Source organism: Lepisosteus platostomus, chromosome 4, assembly GCF_059453375.1.
Source record: "Lepisosteus platostomus isolate fLepPlt1 chromosome 4, fLepPlt1.hap1, whole genome shotgun sequence".
In the NCBI taxonomy this organism is placed as follows: domain Eukaryota; kingdom Metazoa; phylum Chordata; class Actinopteri; order Semionotiformes; family Lepisosteidae; genus Lepisosteus; species Lepisosteus platostomus.
Window position 1 is genome coordinate 49,373,798 of NC_142614.1, and position 23,524 is coordinate 49,397,321.

The window sequence follows — 23,524 nt, forward strand, 5'->3', positions numbered from 1 at the left end:
AACTCTGAAATGAATAAATGTAAAGGCCTCTGCTTGATCGAGGGTGTTAACTCTTGTCCCCAGGTGTATGCAGCTGAATGTGTTAGAGTGGATTTCCTGCGGCTCTCGATTACTTAGCTCTATTCTAGATTTAGCATCTGTCTCCAGTAACAGGTCATCTCAGGCTGTCACTATTTATTAGAGTTATCTCTCTCAAGGCTAAGTTTCATATTTCATGTGTAGCATTGTGAATACCTGACCATATCATCTGTAGCATTGTGAATACTTGATCATATCATGGCAAGAAAGTAGAGGAGGGTGACTTCAACTGTAGCATTTGTCTGCAACATTTCCAAGGAGACATGCCATATAAATTAGCTAATTTCAAAAACAGGAAAAATTTCTTCAAAAAATTTGAATCACTGACACCATTTCCTTTCATTACACACCGGTGTTAAATGGTGGAACGTTTAAGGATAGTAGCTGTTCATTACTCCTTTGCTCCTACTACCTTTAGACCATCAAGAAGGAGTGAGTACTTTGCATGCTCTGCTCAGAGGCATGATTGCTGTGGAGTTACCCAACAGGTGCAGTGCCAACAGGCACAGACCGATCTCTATGGTCATTCAAATTGTAGTACTCTTGATACTCTGATCTCTATGATCACAGGTCCAAACCTGTGATGTGCCACTAGTCAGCTATGACTGATTTTCCTGAAGTTGAGGCAGGTAATAGGCTGAGCTCCACTGAAATCCGGGGTGGGTTTAGTTGGTCAGGGCTCTCAGTTTCACAGCAACCCCTGTCATGTAACAGGGACTTGTGTCTTCTCCAATCAGCACTGCATCTCCAGTATGGTGTTCAAAAGTGAATGGGTTGAAGGTGGGCGAGTCTGTCTACTGTTCCTCATTTACAACTGAGGAAGGTTGTGGGAATTGTGGTTCAGTGCCAAGATGTAAAAACCATATGGGCATAGCAAAGGGCAAATGGCAATTCTGATTTAGAAATAAAAGAATTGAAAGAAGTCACCTTTGACCCAGAAAGACATAGACCATAATCCAGGTCATAAACCTATCTAACTCAAAGGCATACAACCCCAAGAAGAGTTCAGCCAACTGGGAAAGACTGCTTGGTCAATCCTGGCCACATTTGGCCTAACGAGATAGCTTTGACTTGAATATGGACCACAAAGATGAACCTGTCCTCTGAAAAGAGCCTTCACTGGCTTAATCATTCAGAAGCAGGAGGGATAACGGATCAAAAGAAGTTGCTCATTCCCAGGTTTCGACATCCATCCACCTATTTTCAAGCTTCTTCATCCAATTCAGGGTCACAGGGGAGCTGGAGCCTATAGTGGGTACACCCTGATTGAGTCGCCAGGGCACACACAGAGACAAACAAGCACTCACTCACACCAGAGCCAGTTCTCCCAGAAGCTAATCAGTTGGTCTGGACTGTGGGAAGACAGCAGAACACCCTGCGGAAATCCACGTGAACATGGTAAGAACATTTAAACTCCACAAAGATATTACCAGAGGTCTGGAATTGAACCATGGCTCCAGTGGCACGAGGCAGCAATGATAATCACTGCACCACTGTACTTCTGTGCCCTAGTAATAATTTCTTAGACCTAGACAAGTAAGATTACATAACACATTGAACTCAAGAAAGAATGAAGACTTTTCAGATATTACTTTCATTAATATTTCAACCAATAGTTAAACATTCTGTGAAAGACAAGTTAATGAATTTCACATGAAGCCTATTAAAAAACGCACTTTTAATTTTTTCTTAGTATTTGGTAAGGAAAGCTTTTTTCCCCTTAAAGCTATAATTGTGGGGAATTCCAAGTTGCTGACATGATATGATTAAGTTACAATCTCCAAATGTTAGACACCCATCTATTCGTTGTTGTCTGGAACAAAGAAGCACATTTGTAAATGAAGTTGTGACGGAATACAACTGACAAATTTCAGTTCCAAATGACTTGACTTCCTTCTGCTGCAAATTGAACCAGATGGGACCGAGATGATAACTCCAGACAGGCCATTGATTGAAAGAGTGCCCAGAGTTCTGTAGCATTTTTATATGAATAGTCAAAAACTGACTTATATTCTGCCTTGTCGGAAACATGACAGTAACACAATATTTTAACACAATACTTTTCAAACGTCTCATGTCTCTGGTTTCCTTCAAAGTATCCAATACTAATTATGTTCCTTTGGAGCTCTGAGGCAGGCAGGCATTGTAATGAAAGATTTCAGAAACACCAGACAATGTAAAAAATATGCTGAAAACATGAGGCCGTACACAAGCCATATATATGAGGCTATTTTACATTTCCCTGCTTTTACGCCATTGTCCTTATGTGATTGTGGACGTAAAATTCTCTGATTTTATGTCCAAAGGACGTAAACTCCTCCCTGAAAACATTGAGGTTTTGGAGTGGAGTGCAGTCCCACTGCATAAAAAATTGAAAATTCCTAATAAAACCATAGATATATATTGCTGTACTGCTGTATTAATTTATAACTGTATGTGTTTGAGATGTTAATGTATTTTTTCTATTCCCTGACCTAATGTCCTCTTAACAGAAAGCACACACAATTTTGAAGAAATTTCGAGAAGCGCAAACAGACTACGATGCAAGGTAAGCTAAATATAAGTAATCTTACTCTATACATTATGAAGATTCTTTACTTGTTATATGTACATAACAATATTATACTTTACATAGAAGTTGAATTTAAAATGATTTTTGTTGTATGTTACTTTCATCTTTGTGTTTACTACACCTACATGATGCACTATACCATCTTGTGCATGTTTCTAAAACATTTCAAATAAGGTTGAATTACATTTACTGTAAGAGCTCAAGTGCTCAGAAAATGTGAATGTTCTATTTATACACAGAAAACATGAATGTACACAATGGTAACCTTACTTCGTCATGACCTGGTCCCTATTACAGTTGAAATACATTGATTCTTATGGAGAAACATGTCACACTTAGCATTGTCCGGGGAGTATTTACATCATCCCAGCTCCCATTAACCCCTATTTCCATTATTTCTTATGAGAAATAATTTCAGTCTTAACATCTTTTTTTCATAAATGGTAAACCAGAGCCCCCGGTATAACATTTTACTACTATATAAGTTGTAATGCAAACTAAATGACTCTAGCTTTCCTGTGTTTTTTGGCTTCTTCTGAAAATGAGACATGCAACTTAGATGGGGTTTTTTCCCCAGTAAAATGCAGAAAGCCACATCTCCCATTGGCTTAGCTGCCCTCCTCTTGGACTTTTACAATTTTTATGATGAACCACAAAAGCAAACAGTACATTGCTACAGTATCACTGTTAACCAATCTAAGAGAAAACTGAAAATGTGCAGATATGACACCTTTTCTGTCTGCTAGTTGCCCACTCCAAGTCTCATCTTGTCATTTCCCTCCTTTGTTTTTCTCGTGCTGCTCCATTACTCCAGTCCATCCCCTCACTCCCTGTTACTGCCCACTTCTGAGTCAGAACTCTACTGGTTTCCCTGCTCCTGCCTCTCTTCTGTTCCTCTTCTCATGTCAGACAAACTGCACTCTCTTTATAGTTTCCCACTTTCAGAACCCATTCGTTTGTTAGCCTTGTTCCTCAGTGCTGGAATGAACTACCCACAGAGAGCAGAATGGCTTCTCATGACTCATCGGTTTGGACAGCAACTGTGATCTCTCAGTTCTTAAACACTGCACATCCCTCAAAAAGTCTTACATTGTACAAATGTTTTTTTTATGTTCCATTTTTTTATTGTTTTATTTAACCAAGAAAAGAATATTCCATGGTACCATGTACAGTAACGAGCAAATGTGAACAATCATGAGATGAAAGACTTAGTACCTAAACAAACTGTGTAAATCCAACAATTACATAAAAGGAATTACATAAAATGAATAAATCAGTAGAAAAAAAAGAAAGCAGAGATTTGGAAGAGATAAGCAAATGAAAAAAAGAAAAGAAAGAAAAAAAGGTAGTGAAAGAACAGAAGAAGGACCTTTTTAAATTTCTTTGGGAACAAGTCTTTTTTATTCTCAAAATTGGCAATGCAGCTTGTTCATTTCACTTATTTGTTGTAAACATCCAATCAGGAAATGACAATTCAGCTAGTACCTAATGGGAAACCAGCTCAAGTGTTACAGTATGTGAACAAATTTTAACTTTAAAAACTAGAACAGTATACTTCATTTTGCAGATTATAGATTATAACAGTGAACAGTTTTTTTTCAGAGCCAATAAAAGAAGTATGATTATGCTTTTAAAAAAATCAAAGAATAAAGAATCAAAACAAATTTGTCTCTAAAGGGAAATAAATACAATAAATAAATATTCAATCCATGTCTAGGAAGATATGACCTGAACAGTGTAAAGGATGAATTAGGAAACCATTTGGAGGAAGAGAGCACTCTATACATAAAAGGCCCTAAAATTAAATGACAGAAACAATGAATACTGAGGCACAAATTAAAAACATGTTGTATATGGCAAGAGGGAAAAAAAGAAGAATATTTCAAAAGAAGCAAAAAAACATGCAAAATCATTTTAAATTAATTTTCTTACAATGTAATAAAGGATTAATAAGAGACAATGAAAAATAAGTAAACATGCTAAATGCATATTTCACATAGGTTTTCACAATAAATGTTGTCAATAACATGCCACATGTTGCAAAAGGGCATCAATCAGTATTAGTTAATTTTAGCATAACTGACACTGAAGATCTGCGGGGGATAGGTAAGTTTAAAACTAGTAAATTGCCTGGGCCTGATGGCATTTCCCCAAATGAAATTCAATGTTGATAAGTGCAAAGTGGTTTTTGCAGGAGGTAAGAACTCACAGTCTACATAACACATGGGTAATTCTTAGCTGCAGGAAGCTGTGCATGAAAGGTATCTGGGTCTTTATGTAGATTATTCTATGTTTTTATTAAGATAAACTGGGGAAACAAAGAATAAAACAAAGAATGTTTGGGTTTATAGCTCTTTATATCCATGGAAGTTATGTTCAACTTTTACAATGCACCAGTAAGATTAATATTTGTTTTAGTCACCATGCCAGAAAAAGGATGTTATAGCCTTGGAGTTAAAACCACATCGATTCCTGTTCTTAGTGGATTGTCATAGATTGGCAGGTGAAGGAACCCAATCTTTTTAACCTAGAACAAAGAGAATGGGAGGAGATTTGATACAAGCCCCTAAAATCTTCAAGAATGTTAATGGGGTTATCACGGAGGCCTATCTATGACTCAGCAGCAAATCAAGTACATGGAGTTCCACTTGGAAAGCAAAAGGCTATTTCTGTCTTGGAAGGACAGAAAACATATCCTTACAAAGGGAGTTGCGGCTTTTATAACAGGCTTTCCGGTAGGGTGGGGGAGGTCTTAACTCTTTTATCTGTTAAGAAATGTCTGAATGAATGCTTCAATTCATTTAGCTACTAGTGTGGCACGGTGACATAGTGGTTAATATTGGTTAGCACTGAAGCCCTGGGTTCAATTCTGGATGTGGGGTGCTATCTGTGTAGTTTGTATGTTCTCCCCATGTCTTTCCTCCCACAGTCCAAAGACATACAGTAGATTAATTGGCATTTGGGAAAATTGTGATGTGAATGTGTGCGTATCTGTGTGTGTTTCTTGCGATAGACTGGCATTCCATTTAGGGTGTACCCTGCCTTATGCCTGTCGCCTGCCAGTATAAACTGCAGCTACCATCGGACCCTGGATTGAATGATTCAGCCTTAGGACTTGTGAACATGCCTACATATAAACATACTTAGCATTTGCCATGCTGCCTTATAGGAGAGGGAGCTCGAATTAAAAAAGATGCTCATCTGTAACTGATGTCATCTCAAGCTTGCAGTGTCCAACAGGTCCCAAGGGTCGCTCTTTCACCATAACATGAAGAAACTTAAGTCTGGTGGCTGGGCTGAGCAAATTACCAGGTTTCTATATCACATCACCACACCCATTCAGTTTAAAGGGTGTCAATGTCACAGAAACTTTAAGAAAGGGATCTCTTCTCTTTATAAATGGGACACATCAATTCAAGCTCTGTATGGTCCCTATTTAATTGTAATGCTGAACCGTATGAGATTGTCTGCAACATCAGTGTATGTTTAAATTTCCCTGTACGTTTTCTGTCACCTCTCAATAAAGCAAGTTTATGTGTACACTCCTTATGCTACTGTATATCTGAATACAAATCAAACACATTCACAAAGATCACACGACAGTGTATGTCTCAAAACACACATGCTTAAATAAGTCATCAATTTCTATCTATCCATTATCAGCAAGCTGCTTATCTTGATGGAGGCTGTGACGAGGGTCTGTATCAGAAATATGAGATGCCAAGGAAGACTGTGAACAAATGACTTCACTCTCCCTTGGCAGGAACACCAGTCCAGCACAGGGCTAAGCCATCTCTTGAGATAACATCCTGCAACTTTACATACAAATATTGATTCTTACATAGAATGTTTAGATGAAACTGACCATTAATTAAATTTGTATCCTTTACCTTCAAAATCCACTCACCACAGACATGGCATCCAACACTAAAACATACTTTATGATACACTTTGTGGCAATCCAGCCCATCATTTAAATAGTTCTTATTATTATACAGTATGTATGATATACAGTATGTATGACTATAAAATGTACTATTGATGAAAAAGGAAATGAGATATTCATTCCCTTACAAAATTGTAAGGGAATAAACAAGATACATTTATGTTAAAACAATTAACACTTTAGATATTTTTATTATTATTCTCTTTTTGAACTAGGCTGATGCAGTTATTTGACATAGGAGTTACTTAATAAGAAGTGTGTTTCTTTCATGCTGTGTACTTTATCATGAGTTCTTTGAAAATCACCACAAGCAGAAATTTCATTTAACTCAAGTTAAACTTGAGTTAATAAAATATCAGAGTTTTTTCTTACTATCAAAACATGATTTTCGTGGGACATACTTAAGTTTTGATATTACTCATTAACTACTGCAACAGGCTAGAAGAGGTGTTGCAGAATATCGTTCAAAACACCCACCCATATGACTATCTGTTATTGGAGATCAGCACTATCTACGAGTTACTGGTGAATTCTTTACATATGCTGTGGTAAAAAGTGGTAAAATATGCTTTCAGTTTGTTGAATTTACTGGAACGTGTGGGAGAAACCTATTTACAAAATTACCGTGTGGCTTCCCTATGTACGTGGAGTGACTTTAGGCTCATATATTTTTCAGCATATGAATCATTCAAAAAACATAACACAGCAAAACAAAAAAGCAGCCCTCAAAAACAACTTAGAAAGGTCCATAATAATTTCTCTTTAAAATAATTCAGTTAATCCTTAAAAAAATGAGCTCATGTTAATTTCACCTTTTTGCACACATGAAAAAAATGATTTTAGAAAGACAATTGTCCAAAAGCCATAACATTTTAAGGCACATGATGTAGTTCTGTAATTAGCTCTTTTGTTCAGCTGTAAGCTCAACGTTTCCTAGGCAGCAGACACTAATTTATGTGTATTTATGCAATTTCTGAATGTCTTAGTCCATTTTATAATTCATTGTTGTGTTTTGCATATTTAAAAACAATGAGATTGAAGAAGGGTAAGTTTCTTTAGGAAATGGGTAAACTCTAAATGTGTGGATTTGTAATAATGTGGAATAAAAGTCAGGCATCCAGGCCAGAACATTAAAGGTACAGACACATTGAGGCTGAAGAGGCTGTATCAGTGATGCAATAGATCTTTAGGGAAATAAAGGTGTCATCTTTCGCTGCCCACAGAGGTATGAATTGGGGGGCATTCCTCCAGGGACTGGTTAAAGGAGTAGAACTACAGCTAGGTTGAGCATTGTCACTGTTCACTTCTGTTTAATTACCTCTTATGCGTTAGGTTGTTTTCCCACTAGTTTATTCACTGTGTCTGAAGATTGATGCATAGATTTAGTGGTTGCTGTTATTACATCACTCTTTAGCCTTAGTTGCCTAAACCTTTCACGAGAGCCCTCTGAAACTACACTACTGCATAAAGTAGCAAGTGGCACCAAGCAGACAATAATGGCCCTGTGTTGTGGCACAGAAAGAAGGTGAAGGAATCTTTTTAAGGGTAGTGCTACCCCAGTGTCCCCCAGGGCAGATGAACAAACACAAGTGATGGTCGGGGGGGATGTGGATGGCACAGGGATAGCAGGAGCTCAACATGACAGTGCTAACGCAGTGGAGTGACTCACTGAGGGTCCAGAATAACAATGAAAGACCACTTAGCAGTTGCCCTGCCTGGCATTGTGGGGAGGATTAGCAGGTACCTCTGTCCTGGCCAACCACCCAGTGAAAGTTAAGAAATACCAAAGAACACCTCCTTGCCCCGCCGTGTGCAAGCAGTCAATCATCCCCCCGAGTCCTGACTTGCTACTAGAGGCCAGAAGCAGAGATCTACCTCAGTCGTTTAGAAGAAAGTGTAGTGTAGATGCCATGGAGAGTTTGAAAACATGCACTACCGAGCCTGGGCACCCTGTCTGTCTCTGCTGTTTGAAGATGCGGGAAGAAAGGGAGTGCTAAACATGAAAGCCACAGGCTGAAAAGGGAGCAGCTGGGAAATGCCAACAGGATGAATGTGAAGAGGGGAAGCTGTTTTGAGTCATCATCCAACTAGACTATAGAGAAGAGACGGAGCAGCTCTAGTGGACTAGACCGGCAAGGGAAACATGCCAATACAGACTCTACAATTTAATTGGTGAGAATCTACCACACTTGTGAAATAAATGGCACATGCGTGTTCAGAAGAAGACACCAGAAAGTTCAGCCCAGAGGGAAGACTGCTAAATTCTGAATTCATGGACACATGTACCTACAAACTGGATTTCTTTCAGCTTCTTGAGGTATAGCAGGACTTGGGCCCTAGTGAACTGAGCCTTTTTGGACATTAGTATGGCATTTTCTCATACTAAGAGGGCAAAACTGTGCTAGCAGTGGCTGTTGAAGGAAAGTTGCACCTGGGGAAAGAGGCCAAGAATGATCTCTCCCATTCCTCTATTGTAATGGCATTTGGAGATTCTTGAGGTCATGGACCACAGTGGTGAATACACTCCTGCAGGGGATTGTTTTGGGTCTCACCACTCCGCCTATAGTGCAGTGGACTGGTAGATTGGCTCAACCAGACCCTCATAACTCCAGCTTGGTATCCTTAAATCCAGGCACCAGTGGGACTGAGACTGTCAGCTGTTTTCTATATGATAGTAAAGGGAGTCATCAGGGTACTCACCAGCAGCTGTTTTGAACAGAATTGTTTTACTAGGTAGAGTTGGTATTAAGTAAGCTACACAGCCAAGACCAAAAGTAGATCAGGAGTTCTCGGAAGAGCTGTTGAGACATCTGGAGGGGTACCACTGCTTTATCAAAAAGCACATTATGGTGGAAAGAGGCTCAGTACAAAAGACACGGTCATCTGTGTTCCTGTGGGAGCAGGAATCTTCCCCCAGGTGTCAGATATGTGTCTGTTATCCCCTTTGCTATAAATGTCTATTGTCAGATCTCACCCCACTCATGGAAGGGATCTGTACTTCGTTACAAACTCTCTGGCTCATGTACAGGTTCCAGATGAAGACAAAGAGTGCTTGGTGGTGGTCTACTGCGTCCAGCTGGATCCTAACAAGGGTATCCAGTTGGCAGAGGTGGGTGAACCTGAGAATGGGCTCCCAGAGCACGAGAATGCATCCCCAGCAGGAGTTATGGCCTCCAGTTCCAAGCACAAGGTGCCCCACACATAATTTTTCACGGCATCCTCCAAGACGTCTAGGTAAGGGGCGGCCTTTGTCTAGCCTAGTTCCTGGAGTAGGAGTATTGTTAGGGTGTTCATCACTATTCATATCTGTTCAGATACATTAGGTTCTTTATTTTCTCTCTAGTGTATTCACTATGCCTAGAGCTTAAAGGGCATTGTCACCTTTATATAAGCATAAGAGCTATATAAGACCAAATGTCACAACAGTATATTTATCTTTTGAAACAATTGTGTGATGCAAATGCCATCGCTATTTAATGTGGAATCTAAAAAGCTAAACAGACAAGTTCATGTCATAGTCATTTCCCTCCTACATTCCTTTTACGATGCTTGTTCAGGTGTGAATGTTCTGCATGCATCATGAATTTCATCAATGTATTATGAGATTTTGAATGCTTCAGTCAAATCTCTGAAAGTCTTCCGTGTTATAGTGTAAAGTGTAATTTTTTCAAAACCGTGTCTGCATATGATATACCATTTAAAGCATGGGTTATTTGTGTTGCCCTTCCTTTTACTCCTACCCCCACAGAAAACTGGACCCCATTTTATTAATCTCCATTAATTTGGATTGAGCAAATCACTACTTCTTTACTGCATGTTTACACCATGTTTTCTAGCAGAAGCCATTAATAAGACAACAAAACTTCACAGATATTATTTCTGGTTCTGCACTTCTTTTTTGATATGCAAATACATTGTTTCTGCCAGGATGTAATACTCTGGATTGACTTGCATCAGATTTAATATGGCATTTCCCAGCTTTATACTTGACTTGTGTGCTTTTTAATATCAGCTGCTGCTTGTGGGGTCTAGATAGATTTGTTAAATATGCCAGGCTGTGATAAACTGAAAACCACCAAACACTAACCTGCTTCTTAATGGATGAGTTTTGTTTCACACTGCCTTCCTGCTTGTACCCAGTGGAAACCTGTTAACCAGTACAGAACTTCAGATTGTCTGAACAGAAGTAGGTCAAACTTTAACTGTAATGTATGCTATTCAAACAAAAAGGAGCCACAGTCTTTGCATTGATCCCTGTGGTACTCCTATGCACACTCTGCCTGTGCCTTAGCCAGTTTTTAATTCATATTCTGTATCTATGCATCTGAGTTTCTAAGGTAAGTGCACATTTGAATAAAAATATAACCATTTCTCAGATCTAAAAGAGAAGCATCTGACTGTTACAAAGTTATTTCCTTAGACATTCTAGTTGGTGGGGCATGGGGGGGAGGTGGGCAGGGTTAGGGTTAGAATTTATAATGCTTGGGATACATTAGGAAATGCTGTATAGGATAAACTATGCCACCTTGTTTAATCTGCGAACTATGGACCCTGACAAAACGGAACTCACATTTGTAACAAGTTCACAAAAATGCAGTTTCTTTAACAAATCAGAATGAGAAATACTTTAAATTCTTCATAATAAGGATATAACTAACAGTCTTATCATGAGCACACGAAAACATAATAGAAAAGAGGTAAATGTTGTTTTTCCAATAGGCTTTATTACCTACTGTACTTTGTTCAAGAGTAACAGTTCCTATGCAGCCTTCTTCACTTTATACCCCTGATATTTTTGTTCTAGGTTGATTTCAGGTACACAAGTCTTTTTTATAACCCACAAAACATTATCCATCCATTTTCTAACCGCTTTATCCAATACAGGGTTGGAGCGGAGGAGAAACCTATCCCGGCAAGACACAGGTGCAAGAGTGAAAATCGCAGATGGGGTGCTAGTCAGGAAAGCCATGCAAACATAGGAAGAGCTTACAAACCCCATGCAGATAGCACCTCCAGAATTGAACCTAGGGCCTGGGTTCCTTCCTGATGGAAAACCCGCATATCTAAATGGTGTCAATTTGATGTCAGTCAAACTGAACGATTTATTGAAAAATCACTTAACACCTGAAAGATGGCATATTTTAACTCTTCAACTACCACTGGCCAAATATACTCTTTGTCTCTTGTTAACTTTGAGTTTTTGTCACAGTAGAACCCAAAAACCACTTATCTGGCTTACCTAAACTAACATTAGGCAATTACTGACTTTGTGCTAAGCAGGGTCTATGAAACTACTGCTTTGTATTTTGTTTGTACTGAGCCTATTAATCATTAAACATACGTTTAGGTGCAGGATACTTGGTAGTCTACAGATTATGACATTGTTTATAAAGAAATACTTATGGTACGCAGATGACAAAATACGCCTCAGTCAACCGACTTTTTACACATCCAGTCTTAATGATGAATTCCATTAATCAGGTAATATATCAGTGAGAACATACAAATAAATAAGAATAAGTGTTTTATAATTAGTACATTATGAAACCAAAGTATGGAATTTAATTGTTAGAAAGATGGTGAATATTTAGATCGGTGTAGCAGATAAGGAGAACTCCACATAAGTGTAATACACTGCCCCCTTTAAGGAAGACTTCCTATGTATTACTTGATCATATACATTTTTATTTTGTAGAGTACATTTAATAATCTATTATAATAGCATAATATTTGATAACATCAGTCTAAGAGAATTCACATCATGCAGAGAACCTAACAGCACTTTATATTGCACTAAATAGAAACAGAAATGGCTGTTGAAGAGACTGTTGCTTAAAAGAAAACAGCACATTTGTATACCAGACAGTAACATTTTATTACTTTGGGTATCTGTGTACACAATATTTGACCATTCAAGCATAAACACATCAATGAATTCCTCATCTTTATGTATTTTTAAGTCAAAATTGTTAAAAGGGCAGACAAACATTAGTGTGAGAATTTCAGATTTGATCAAGAAAACTTGATCAAGTAACAACACATAAGGTTCAGCAAAATTAGGGATGATGCAGTTAGCCTATGGAAGATTTCACCTGAAAATAAGTAAGCGTCAGTAACTTCCTAGCAGAGGAAATGAAAACAAAATAATTGCTTTCAGATTCTTCCTGAATGCATTATGTGCTGTTATCTGTTTCTTTTGGCATCTGCTCTGCTAACACTGTACACAGCGCAGTCAATGCTCTTCAAGGGTTATGCTGCAGAACGCAGGTAAGCACGCTGTAGGTCATCCGAGCAAAAGATTGAAAAAAAAAAGCTTTAAAGCTTAAGCAGCAGCTCACAAAAGCTAAAAAACAGGAATCTTCAGATCAGAGCTTCAGAGTGTTATATTTGCATGAAGTAAGGACGTCTGACGCACAGCCAAACATAAAGCCTGATCAAAGGTGTTTTTCATTTAGAATGTTATCACAAGCATAAGTTTATCTGAAATTCTGGCACTAACATGCCAGCCACTTTGCTGTGTAAACATTTATGGGAAACCTCCATCTTCCTTTGTTTTTGAGAACAGATCTCAACTCATCTGTGTCCTGGCATTTACCTAAAAAACACAAGCAGAGAGACCATGTCTTACTATTTAAGGTTTGTTTACTTGCTATAACCCCTATATAGAGGCTCTCATACCCATTTCTAGTATAAAGTACAGTTGATTTCAATCCTATTTTAGAAAATAAATGAAACCTAAAGCCATCTGAAGCCATTACTTTTATAAAAAATGCTCAATTATTTAATTCATATACCACATATTTACATGGTGACAGAATATAGGGTCAAGTTATAGAGGGAATCTACTATGGGCCTAGTTTATGGCATAGTCTCTTCCCCTTGTAGCTTTTCCACACTTTTTTTTGTGCTGGAGAAAAAAAGCTAATCAGAGTTAATTAGAATTGCTCTGAGTTAATTGAACACAGCTGCTATCAATGGAAGTCCTGCGCTCAGGGTATTTAAGGGTGTGGCAGACTGGGGGAGAGAGAGCTGTCTAGCTGTTCAGGTATTTGTGCTGGAAATAGCCTTTAAAGTGTGCTTTTAAAAAGGAAATGGAAGCAATATTTTGTAATATATTATTTTGGAATACCAAGTTAGATTTTTCTTAAGTTTGTGGGAAAGGAAAGAAATTGTATCCAAACAAAGGAACTTTCTTTGGTTTGATTACAGGAAAGTAGGAGGGCCTCCATTTTGTGCTAAATGCTAGAGGACAAAAGAAAGGCCTCACTGTTGTGACCAGCACACTCCCCAAGGTGTCACAACATACTAAATGTATTTAGAAAGTATATTCAAAGGGAAACAGAAGCTAACATATTTGTATGGATAATGCATGATGGTAACTAGATTGACTTCATAGATCTTTGCTCCTATGACAGGCAGGGGTTTTCATTCCTGAAGCCCCACCTCACTGACCTGCCTGAGTGAGTTATGGTCAATCCCTTCATTGAGGAGCCTCTTATTCAGTTATAGGAATGGATAGAACTAGACACATCTATATACACCCAGTAATGTTTTTGGTAGGATTAATTACAGCAACTTGGCTTGGATTAAGCAAACAAATATTTACAAGGGTAATTAACCCTAAAGCTTCAACATGTAGCTAGGAGGTTGGGTGATAATTAGTTGATAATTGCCAGACTAATGTAATGAAGCCTGCCAAAATACCTCAGCTGCTCTTCACCTGAGTGTAGGTTTGAGCAGAGAGACGATTAATCCCTTTGTAAAAATTCCCAAAGGGGAAAGAATGAATACAGAACAACATACAAATCTAGCAGGATACCACAAATAGATGGAAAGTGTTCTTAGCTCTTTAGGGAAACAAATGCATGTTCCAAATGTTGTTTTCTGTTTATTTGTACCTCATGGGGGCCTGACTGAATATACAGTGTAAAACTTTAATCCAAGGGAATTGCAATAAAACTATACAATGCACAAGTATCCATGAAAAAGGATACTTCTGCCTTGGAAAGCATCAAAAGACAACCAGATTAATTCTGGGTCTCAAAAGAATTATACAAATGGATTAAAGCAAATATATTTACTCAGTCTTGAATAATTTGCAAGTTCTAGCTCTTAATAAATAAAGCAAATAAATTTAGAAAACAAGGAATGGAGGGCTGCTAATATAGGCAGATTTTTGTTCCAGATTATCTCAAAATAATTTAACATCACAAGTTTAATTGATCACACTTAGATTGTCATTCCTACATTTAAGAACTGGTGATTTAATGGCTACCTATAAAACCTTATATAGCGGATCTATGTCCTTGAGTAGGGATCAAAATCAAAACGTACAAGGCATGTACTTTGGCTTGGTGCTGCAAAAACACTGTACATATACCAAACACGAACAAGACAACAGACGTCATTAAGACACATACTGTATAACTAGGCATTCTGGTTCAGCAAAAAGAGCCTTAGGAAAAAAGCTGTTCAAATACTGGGTGGTTCTGGTTTTAATAGACCGGTAGTCTCTTCCTGAGGGAAGTTTATGGAACAGGTGGTAACCTGGGTGGGAGGGGTCATCAACAATCTTTCCTGCCTGCTGCTTTGCTCTGGAATTGCACAAAATGTCAATGGAGGGCAGATGACAGCCAACAACCCTCGCTGCTGAGCGAACAAGACACTGCAGTTTGCCTTTGGAGAGGGACGACGTGTTGCCAAACCAGACAGTTACAGAGGCCGTCAGAATACTCCTAATTATGGCTCTGTAAAACTGTATTACAATTGGTCGAGAGACACCGAAGTTTTTCAGCTGGCACAAAAAATACATTCTCTGCCGTGCTTTCTTTGTGATACTGGTATTATTCATGCCCAATATAAGGGTATTAAAACCTTAAAGGACTCCACCACACTCACAGCCAATCATTGATTATTTAGGAAAGAGACTTCAGAGAATGTTTCTGGAAATCAACCACAATTTCCATTGTTTTAAAGGTATTAAGCCCCAGGTGGTCGATAGCACACCATGATGCCAACCAACTCACCTCCCTCCTGTACATGGTCTCATCATCATGAGTGATGAGATCTATAAGGGTGATGTCATCTGGAAACTTAGTGTGATGGAAGTGTCACTGGAGTTGCAGCTATTGCTATACAGGGAATAGAGTAGTGAGGAAAGCACACACTCTTGAGGTACACCAGTATTCACATCTGTTGCCTTCTATCTGTCAGAAAGTTGATAATCCACTGGCAGATAGAAAGTGGAACATCCAGCTGTAACAATTTAATGTAAAGGAGTTCTGGAATAAGACTATTAAATGCAGTACTAAACTCCTCAAAAAGAATTCTTGCATACGCACCTGAGTGTTTTATATGTTGCAAAGGCTCATGTTAGCAGCATCATCCACTGTCCTGCTGGTAGTGTAAACTGTAGAGGGCTGAGCTGTAACTCTGTTAGAGTTTTGAGATAATGGAAGTATTAGGTCTTAATGATTAAGACATGTTCAAAAGTCTTCATTGTGACAGAAGAAAGAGCAACTGGTCTACATCATTAAGACAAACTATTTTCTCCTTCTTTGGTACAGGAGCAATAATGGAGAACCTAAAGCAGGCAGGGATCTTACACTGACCTGGCAGCTGATTAAATATATCAGTGAACACCAGGGCTAACTGCTCTGCACAATGCTTCTATGCAGCAGGGGAGGTTCAGGTCAGTTTTTTAACATTCCGCTCTCTGATGGTCTCAGAGGTCAGTGTGTGCTAGTTCTGGCTGAAGGCAAGAGGGAAGCAATGAAGGCCATGAGGTAGTTAAATCTGAAGAGGTCATCCAAATGCATGAACTATGATCATCATTAAGGAGCGTCTGTTTTTCAAACCTACAATGATGTACAATAAGTGGACATCATTTTGCCTATTTTGTTTGAGAAGTATTGTCCATCTCTAAAAATCAATCATTATTTTTTACAGTCTTGGTCTCTTGAAACTTCACCCTGGACTGACTGTTCTTACTTTGTAACTTGAAGTGAATGCAACAGTCCTGTGACTACCGTTCACTCTTGTGTCCTGCAGTGATACAAGATCCCAATGCTTCTATGTCCGACACTGACTGAACACCACTGGGAGGGTTTTGGTACTTAGGCACAATGTTGCCTAATGCCAAAAGACAGGGGTGTCCAGCTCTGATCCTGGAAAGCCCCAGTCCAATGGGTTATCATCAATTTCTATACATTCAGAACAACGAAACTGTACACATTTAGGCAGGGGATTGGTTAAATTAAGTAATTTAGAGATCAGCTGGAACAAAAATACAGTATGAATACCCATAATCAAAAATGACTGGTCTGAATTAACCAATTTTCATGAATTTGCCAGAAGCATGCATGTATCACCCATCTTTAAGTAATGGTGACTTAGAGATGAAATGGGTTGGAGTGGAACAGTGTATGCCAGACTTTTAGTCAGATACTCACAGTCACAGTCAAGTACTGCAGCCAAGAGCTGTTGCCACACAAACTTTAAATGACAAAACAAAACTAAAAGCCACCAATTACAACCCATAACGACACGGTTTTCCTTTAAAGTGTCAGAATGTATGTTTTACAAATGGTACTAGGGGAACTTGCATTGACATAATATCAAACCCTAATTTTTACAGCACCTTTAAAAGTAGCTTAAGTAGCTATAGAAGTACTTTGGCTATAGCTGTTGAGCATCTTGTTAAGTAGTAAGATGACAAAGCAATTCCCAGTTGAAGAATATCCTGAAAATCTAACAGGAGAATAAAGACATGATTAAAAATGAACAACGATGACCCTGCTCATTATCTCGGACATTGATATTCACTCCTGTTCCTGGATTTATAGTTAATTTATAATCCTCAATAGTAAACAGTGGTTATAGGGGCCAATTCAGTAAATTATTTATTCAAATAGCATCACTTCACATCATAGAGGCCTGGGCAGACTCAAAACCAGAAGACGCGGCTACCATGCAGCATCGACATCAGCGAGGTCGTGCAGTTCGGAGATTGAGACATCAGATACCTGCTACCAGTCAGCTTCTAACGGAGATTAGAATACAGTATCATAAAAACAGCGTTTTAAAAACATTTTTTGTTTCCCGAGAGGCGTGGACTTTTCTCACAGGTAGTATAGTAATTCCTACTATATTGTTACAGAATTTCAAACAAAAAGTAACATTTGATATCAGTAGATATGTTCGGGTTGAAAAACTGTGACGTTATTTTAGGGATAATGGAGACAGTGAGATGTGAGTAGCTCTTAAAACAACACTTATTCGCCACACTTATTTTCCCTAGTGTTAGTTAGTTATAAATACAGATACTGTAGGATGGACATAATTCAGCAGCGTGTCCATACGAGACGCACCCCCCCAGTTCTTTATGAATAAAATGAGAATACAAACAATCGCAATGAAGTGGAGAAATAAAATGCGACATGCACATCTAGTGCTCATCTTTAGTAACCTTTATAGACCTGTTCAATCCTCTACCATCAATATCCACCGACACACAAAAACCCAATACAGCAACATCACCGTGGGTCTAGGCGACACAATCGGATCTCCAATTTCACTGTTCCCATGCAGGAAGTTTTGGTTCCCAGGCAGCGCGTTCTTTTGTTTTCAAAAAAATTCCTGACGTCAACTAGCCTCGCCAAAAATGGAACTACAACAGTGGGACCAGGCAGGGCGGCCGCGCTGTCTGGCCCAGACCAGCCCACATTCCTTTCCAAATAAAGCGTCACAATGGGCGTCCTTTTCTTGCAGGACGCCCGCCTCTTGCACCAGAAGGGTTGACAGATACAATCAAAGCTTTCTCACAGACGCCGACAAAAAAAACGCGCAGTCCCCTCCTCCTCCTCCTTCTCTGTCAAGCTCATGTTTTGTAAATCAAAGAGCCTGTGGTTTCTGGTCTGGACAGAGACGCCCCTGTGAAACACCGCCTCCTTTTTAACCCTTTGCGGAAGAGTCCAGGGCCGGCTTTCGTTTCCAACCCCGCCTTTCGGAATCATAAAGAAAAACATCAAAGTTTGCCGACCTTCTAGAACTCCGCCTATTACGTCGCGTAAGGCTTTACAAAGGATTTGCCGACGTTCGGGAATTCCGCCTTTCGTTCCTTTTTTAGCACCACGTAGGGATTGGCAGGCGGCCACCCCCCGCCTCCTTCGCTTAATTTGGCTACACAAAGGACTCGCCGCTCTCGTTGACGACCACCCACTATTCCAAATAAGGTCAGTCTGACCATACACGGCGAACAATCGACCGAAGTGGATCCTTTTCCCTTCCTTATCCCGTTTATATGGTACGGTGACTTCCGCTGTTGCTGTAAAAGCAGTGCGATCATGGCGGAGCGCGTTCAGCAGCCCCCAGCTAAACGGCTCTGCTGCCGACCCGGCTACAACCCGGCGTGCAGACAGGGACAGCGGGCTGGAGGAGCAGTGTGCGGCGGTCCGGGTACTGCCCAGGGGGGATCGGGCAAAACTCAGAGCCCGGAGTCGCTGCTGGACATCGCAGCAAGGAAAGTAGCGGAGAAGTGGCCGTTTCAGAGGGTGGAGGAGCGATTCGAAAGGATCCCGGAGCCCGTCCAAAGGAGGATCGTCTACTGGTCATTCCCTAGGAGCGAACGGGAGATCTGCATGTATTCTTCCTTCAACACAGGCGGCGAGGAGAATGGTGCTGCCGGGGAGAACAGCGACGAGACCCGGCTGCCTTTCAGACGAGGCATCGCTCTGCTGGAGAGCGGCTGCGTAGACAACGTTCTGCAAGTCGGTGAGTGCTGGGAATAGGAAAAGGTGTTTTATTTATTTATATTAAATTTAAAAAAAAAAACACGTCCGTCGAGAGCAGAAGAGGAACGTCGAGGAGAAACGGATTCATTTCAACTAAACATCTGAACCAGACAGTACGAAATCAAGACAACGAGAATTATTTTGCTTCGGTGTCTGAACAAAGGAAGAATGTAGAGGGCAACACACAACAGGGCTTTAAATCTACATAATACAATTGCTTTCAATTTTGACTTATGTTGTGTTTCCCCCTCTCCGCAAGAGGAAACGAAGGTACCAATTGTGTAATGAAACACATCGGTGGTAAATACTTGTTTTAAATCCCCGAGATCATTTAGTTAGTGAGAAAAGCATTTACGGAAGTAAAGGAGAGCTGCTATAAATTTAAAGGTCTAGCAATAACAAGGTTAAAGTACCCAGCACGATCGAGTGATCGTTTTTTGTTCGCCCCGTTTTTTATGTATATTTTTGGCAGCAGCTCGTTCGTCTTTTTCAAACAGGCGACTGAGACAGAAGTACAGTGGAAAAAGCACAGCCCTGGCCTTTTTGGTTTTTTTTTCTGTTTATTTTTTTTCTTAGTGAAAGACATGGGGGAGGTTACTTGGCTAAGGTTTCAAATCTGTGATCACGTAAACGCGTATTTTTCTGCAGATAAGTTTTTAATCATCCGTAGGAGGACAGAGCATGCCTGTCATTGTTGTTGCCTTTTTTATTAACCGGTTATTATTATTATTGTTGTTTTAAAAGGATCAGTGTGGCTGATTCTTTCCCTGGGAGCAGTAGCCCTCTGGTCTTTTTTAGCTTGTTTGCCGAGTGCGCATATCAAATAGCCGTCAGGCATTCCCATTGAAAGCTTGGCACTTTGTTCCCATTTTCATGTTCATTTGTGTCTTTTCAGCTTTCTGTCACCCTCCAAAAGGAAGGCGAACAAAAGCGCCTTTTTATTTCTTTTCAGTGCTTGTTAAATAGAAGAGATTTGGAAAGGGGTGGGAAGGAAGGCGATTTAAAGCTGCAGAGCCTCTATTTCAAAATGGACCCTGGTAATTTGCACAAATTTGCAGCTAATCAGTTCGGGTTCACGTTTGCCTTGCTCTGCTAGAGAGATGTGTGCGTTTGTTTCAAATAAGAAGCAGGCTGCTGCCAGTGAACGGGATACAGAGAAAAGAATACGCCAAATAGCCTGAGCCATGAAAAATGACAACACATCCTGCCTGTTCCCCGTCGAAGGCGGAATCAGGAGTCCAAATGTCCAGTTACGTCCCCCTTTATAAGTTCTGCCACCTTTGTTTATTCCTTATTGCAATTATACCCCTATCCTTGGCTCCTCACCCTTGGAAGGGGTTCAGGATTTTAATCCCATTACTGTCTGCAGTTAATTTGAATTCTAATGCAATCGGCAAACGTGATTTTCTGCATGATCATTTTTTTTCCAAAGGCAGTCGGATCAGCGGTGCCTCATCTGGGCTTGGTGCCCTTCCTTTTCTGCTGAAGGGGGTTCCTGCTTATAATATGTTTGCGTCTTTATTTGGCCTGTCCGATATCCGTTTGGATCTCTTTGCATCGGGTCCCCTTTTTGTCTGCTTTTGAAATCCAGGGGCTCTGCCCTGTTTTCCAAGGATCGCAGACTAGAATTAGCTTTGGTTTTGTTGGCAGTGATGAGCGTGTTTTTGTGTGTGTGTGTACCTCACTCTGCATGCTAGCAATGGGGAATGACAGGAGTGCACACAGGGAGAGTTTCTTGGCTGATTGCATTTTAGCCTGGAATTCTCTGTGAAAATAAAGCCAAGCAGTGATAAATAAAAGATGCAATCTTCTTATGGAGACAGGCAGGCACATGAGCTGAGCTTTGGTTGCTTTTAGTAGACCTAGTGGAGGCTGATATGGATTGCTGTGGCGTATGAGAACTTCTCATATAGCACAGCACAGGAAGAGGGATCTGTCACTGCTGGGGATTGAAAAAGAAAGTAACCACTAGGATGTGGACAGTGTCTATGGATAAACCCAAGTCATCCTTAACAAATCTGCTTCTGTTTATCCTTCTCCACATTAAAGTTTCTATTTTCTCTTTTTACACCCAAGAGTAGCAGTGTGAACTATGGGCCTCCACTATTTGAAACCCACTTTGTTTCAATATTTTAATAGCAATCTCAAAACCTAGACAGGGCCTGACTCATTGGAATGGCTCTACATAAAGTCGGTGCACTGTACTTACAATTTCTCAGAAATAAAAGCCACGCTGCAGGATGTGGCCTCTTTTATTTACTGGCTCTGGAGATTCTTAGCTCCAGATGTACATTTAAAGATAGACATTAAACAGCAGTTGGTTATCCATGAAGCCCCAAGTCACATTGAAGTATACAGTCGGACAGTGATAAGACGGCTTTAACATTTTCAGTCTGTGAACGTCCTCCACAGAGGTTCCAATTATTGCTTAATTGTGAATTCTTTGCTAACGCATCAATCAGTAAATATGTATTCCGCCTGCCACTTGGATCAAGTTGATGTACTGGGTACGTCCTCCTTTAACAATGCAGAATCTCTTACCAGTTTTAGTTTTTTGGGGGCAGGAACATTTAACCCCAGCACAGTATTCATTCAGTCTATAGGTCACAAGCTGTCTTGTAGCATTTTTAATAGTGTTATGAGACCTTTTTTTCTGCAAGTTCACAGTGCTCACATTTTGAACAGCAAGAAAAGGATTGGGGATTGAGTCTTTTTATCTCATTTCCAGAGGAAGGTTCACTGAGGTATGAGTAATCACAAGCCTGTTTACATTTGGGGAATGATGCATCATAGAGCTTGACATGGATTATTTTGGGATTTATGATGTTTGGTAGACCTTTGGTGAGGTTTATAATAGGATATTAAGTATGGCATATCCTGAAATATATAATTTTGTCTGGTTTTTATTTGTCTGGAATTTAAATTTCTTTACCAGGTTCATTTGCTTGAGTATTAGTATCTTAGTATTTTGTTTCTTTGTGATCTTTAGTTTCAAGCCTGTCTAACTGGACTAGAAAGATTTGCTTTAAGCATTTATCTTTGCCTTTAATTTGATTGATTTCCTGTAATGCAAAAACATCAGTATCCATATTATGCATTGCTTTAACATAGTGTGACTCCTATTGCAGAATATTAGCAGAGGTGGGCTAAAGCTTATTTCTTTTTATGAGCAGGAGAGATGCAAAATGTTCACCGTCTGTGGCACTCCTCTCATTTGCATTGCATAGTTACACATAGAGAAGTATTAATACTTGTCCATGGGTGTTTATCTCAACATAGCAGTTATCCTGGGTCAAGCAGTAGGATGGTATATCATGATATCCGATACCGACACTAAAGGGTACATTTGTTTTATTTTTTGACCTCATTACATGGGTGCTGTGTATGTCACAGGCCGGATAAAAATAGTTTAGTTTTACACTTCTGTCATGCAGAATATGTTAACTCTCTCCTTAACCTTAAGCCCATGTGCTTATTATTTGCTCTATATCTGGTTTAAGCTTAATGAATCCATCTGTCTGACTTAATTTTGATCATAATCTGGTCTAGGATACTGAATGTATGCAGCCACTATTATTGTTGATCTAAATTATAATTTTTTTTTTCTAACAACAATGTTGTAAAGTCAAAGTCTCACCATTCTGTTTGGTTCTGTGTAGCAGGCTTTGTAATGAGAAGTAATTTGTATTAGTGCCTGAACGTTTCAGTAAGTGATACAATGATACTGCCCAACTACAGCATAAGATGTAATTCTTTCAAAGCAAATGTATGCATTCACCAGGCGTTTCACAAGGTTCCAATGCATTTTGTGCATGGAAGTGAAGAATTTAAGATGTGGAACTTAAATCTTGCAAGAGTGTGTTGATTTAGTCACAGCTTCATCTGTGTAATTGATTATGGGGACCTTTCAAACATAATTTTAGCTCAGACAGGAAGATGTTAATGTAAGTGGTGCTGAATGATACAAAATAATGAATTGTAATGCTGCTTGATACATCTATACTTTAGAATCTAATCTAAGATTTGCGTGACCACAAAAAAAGTAATAACCAAGCAAATGTGAGTTGCAGTGCTGTCATCTGAAAAACATTCACAGCACTACCCAAACCTGCATCCTGATAAAACCCAAGTCATTTT

The 23,524-nt window shown here is 39.5% G+C and overlaps 1 protein-coding gene and 1 long non-coding RNA gene across 3 annotated transcripts in view; one reads left to right on the forward strand and one right to left on the reverse strand.

Moving 5' to 3' along the window:
• Positions 1 to 12,264: 12,264 nt before the first annotated feature.
• On the reverse strand, positions 12,265 to 18,506 carry LOC148673362 (uncharacterized). Its single transcript, XR_015936006.1, has 2 exons — positions 17,236 to 18,506; positions 12,265 to 13,191 (listed from the first exon to the last, which is right to left on the reverse strand). It is a non-coding gene; the product is annotated as an uncharacterized LOC148673362 (long non-coding RNA).
• A 286-nt stretch (positions 18,507 to 18,792) lies between these two features.
• zswim6 (zinc finger, SWIM-type containing 6) overlaps positions 18,793 to 23,524 on the forward strand; it is a 98,385-nt gene continuing 93,653 nt past the window's right edge. For both annotated transcript variants that reach the window (XM_088629753.1, XM_088629752.1), the window contains exon 1: positions 18,793 to 19,367. In XM_088629753.1, coding sequence (XP_088485879.1) covers positions 18,941 to 19,367 — 427 coding nt within the window. In that variant the 5' untranslated portion in view covers positions 18,793 to 18,940. The remainder of the gene's footprint in view (positions 19,368 to 23,524) is intronic.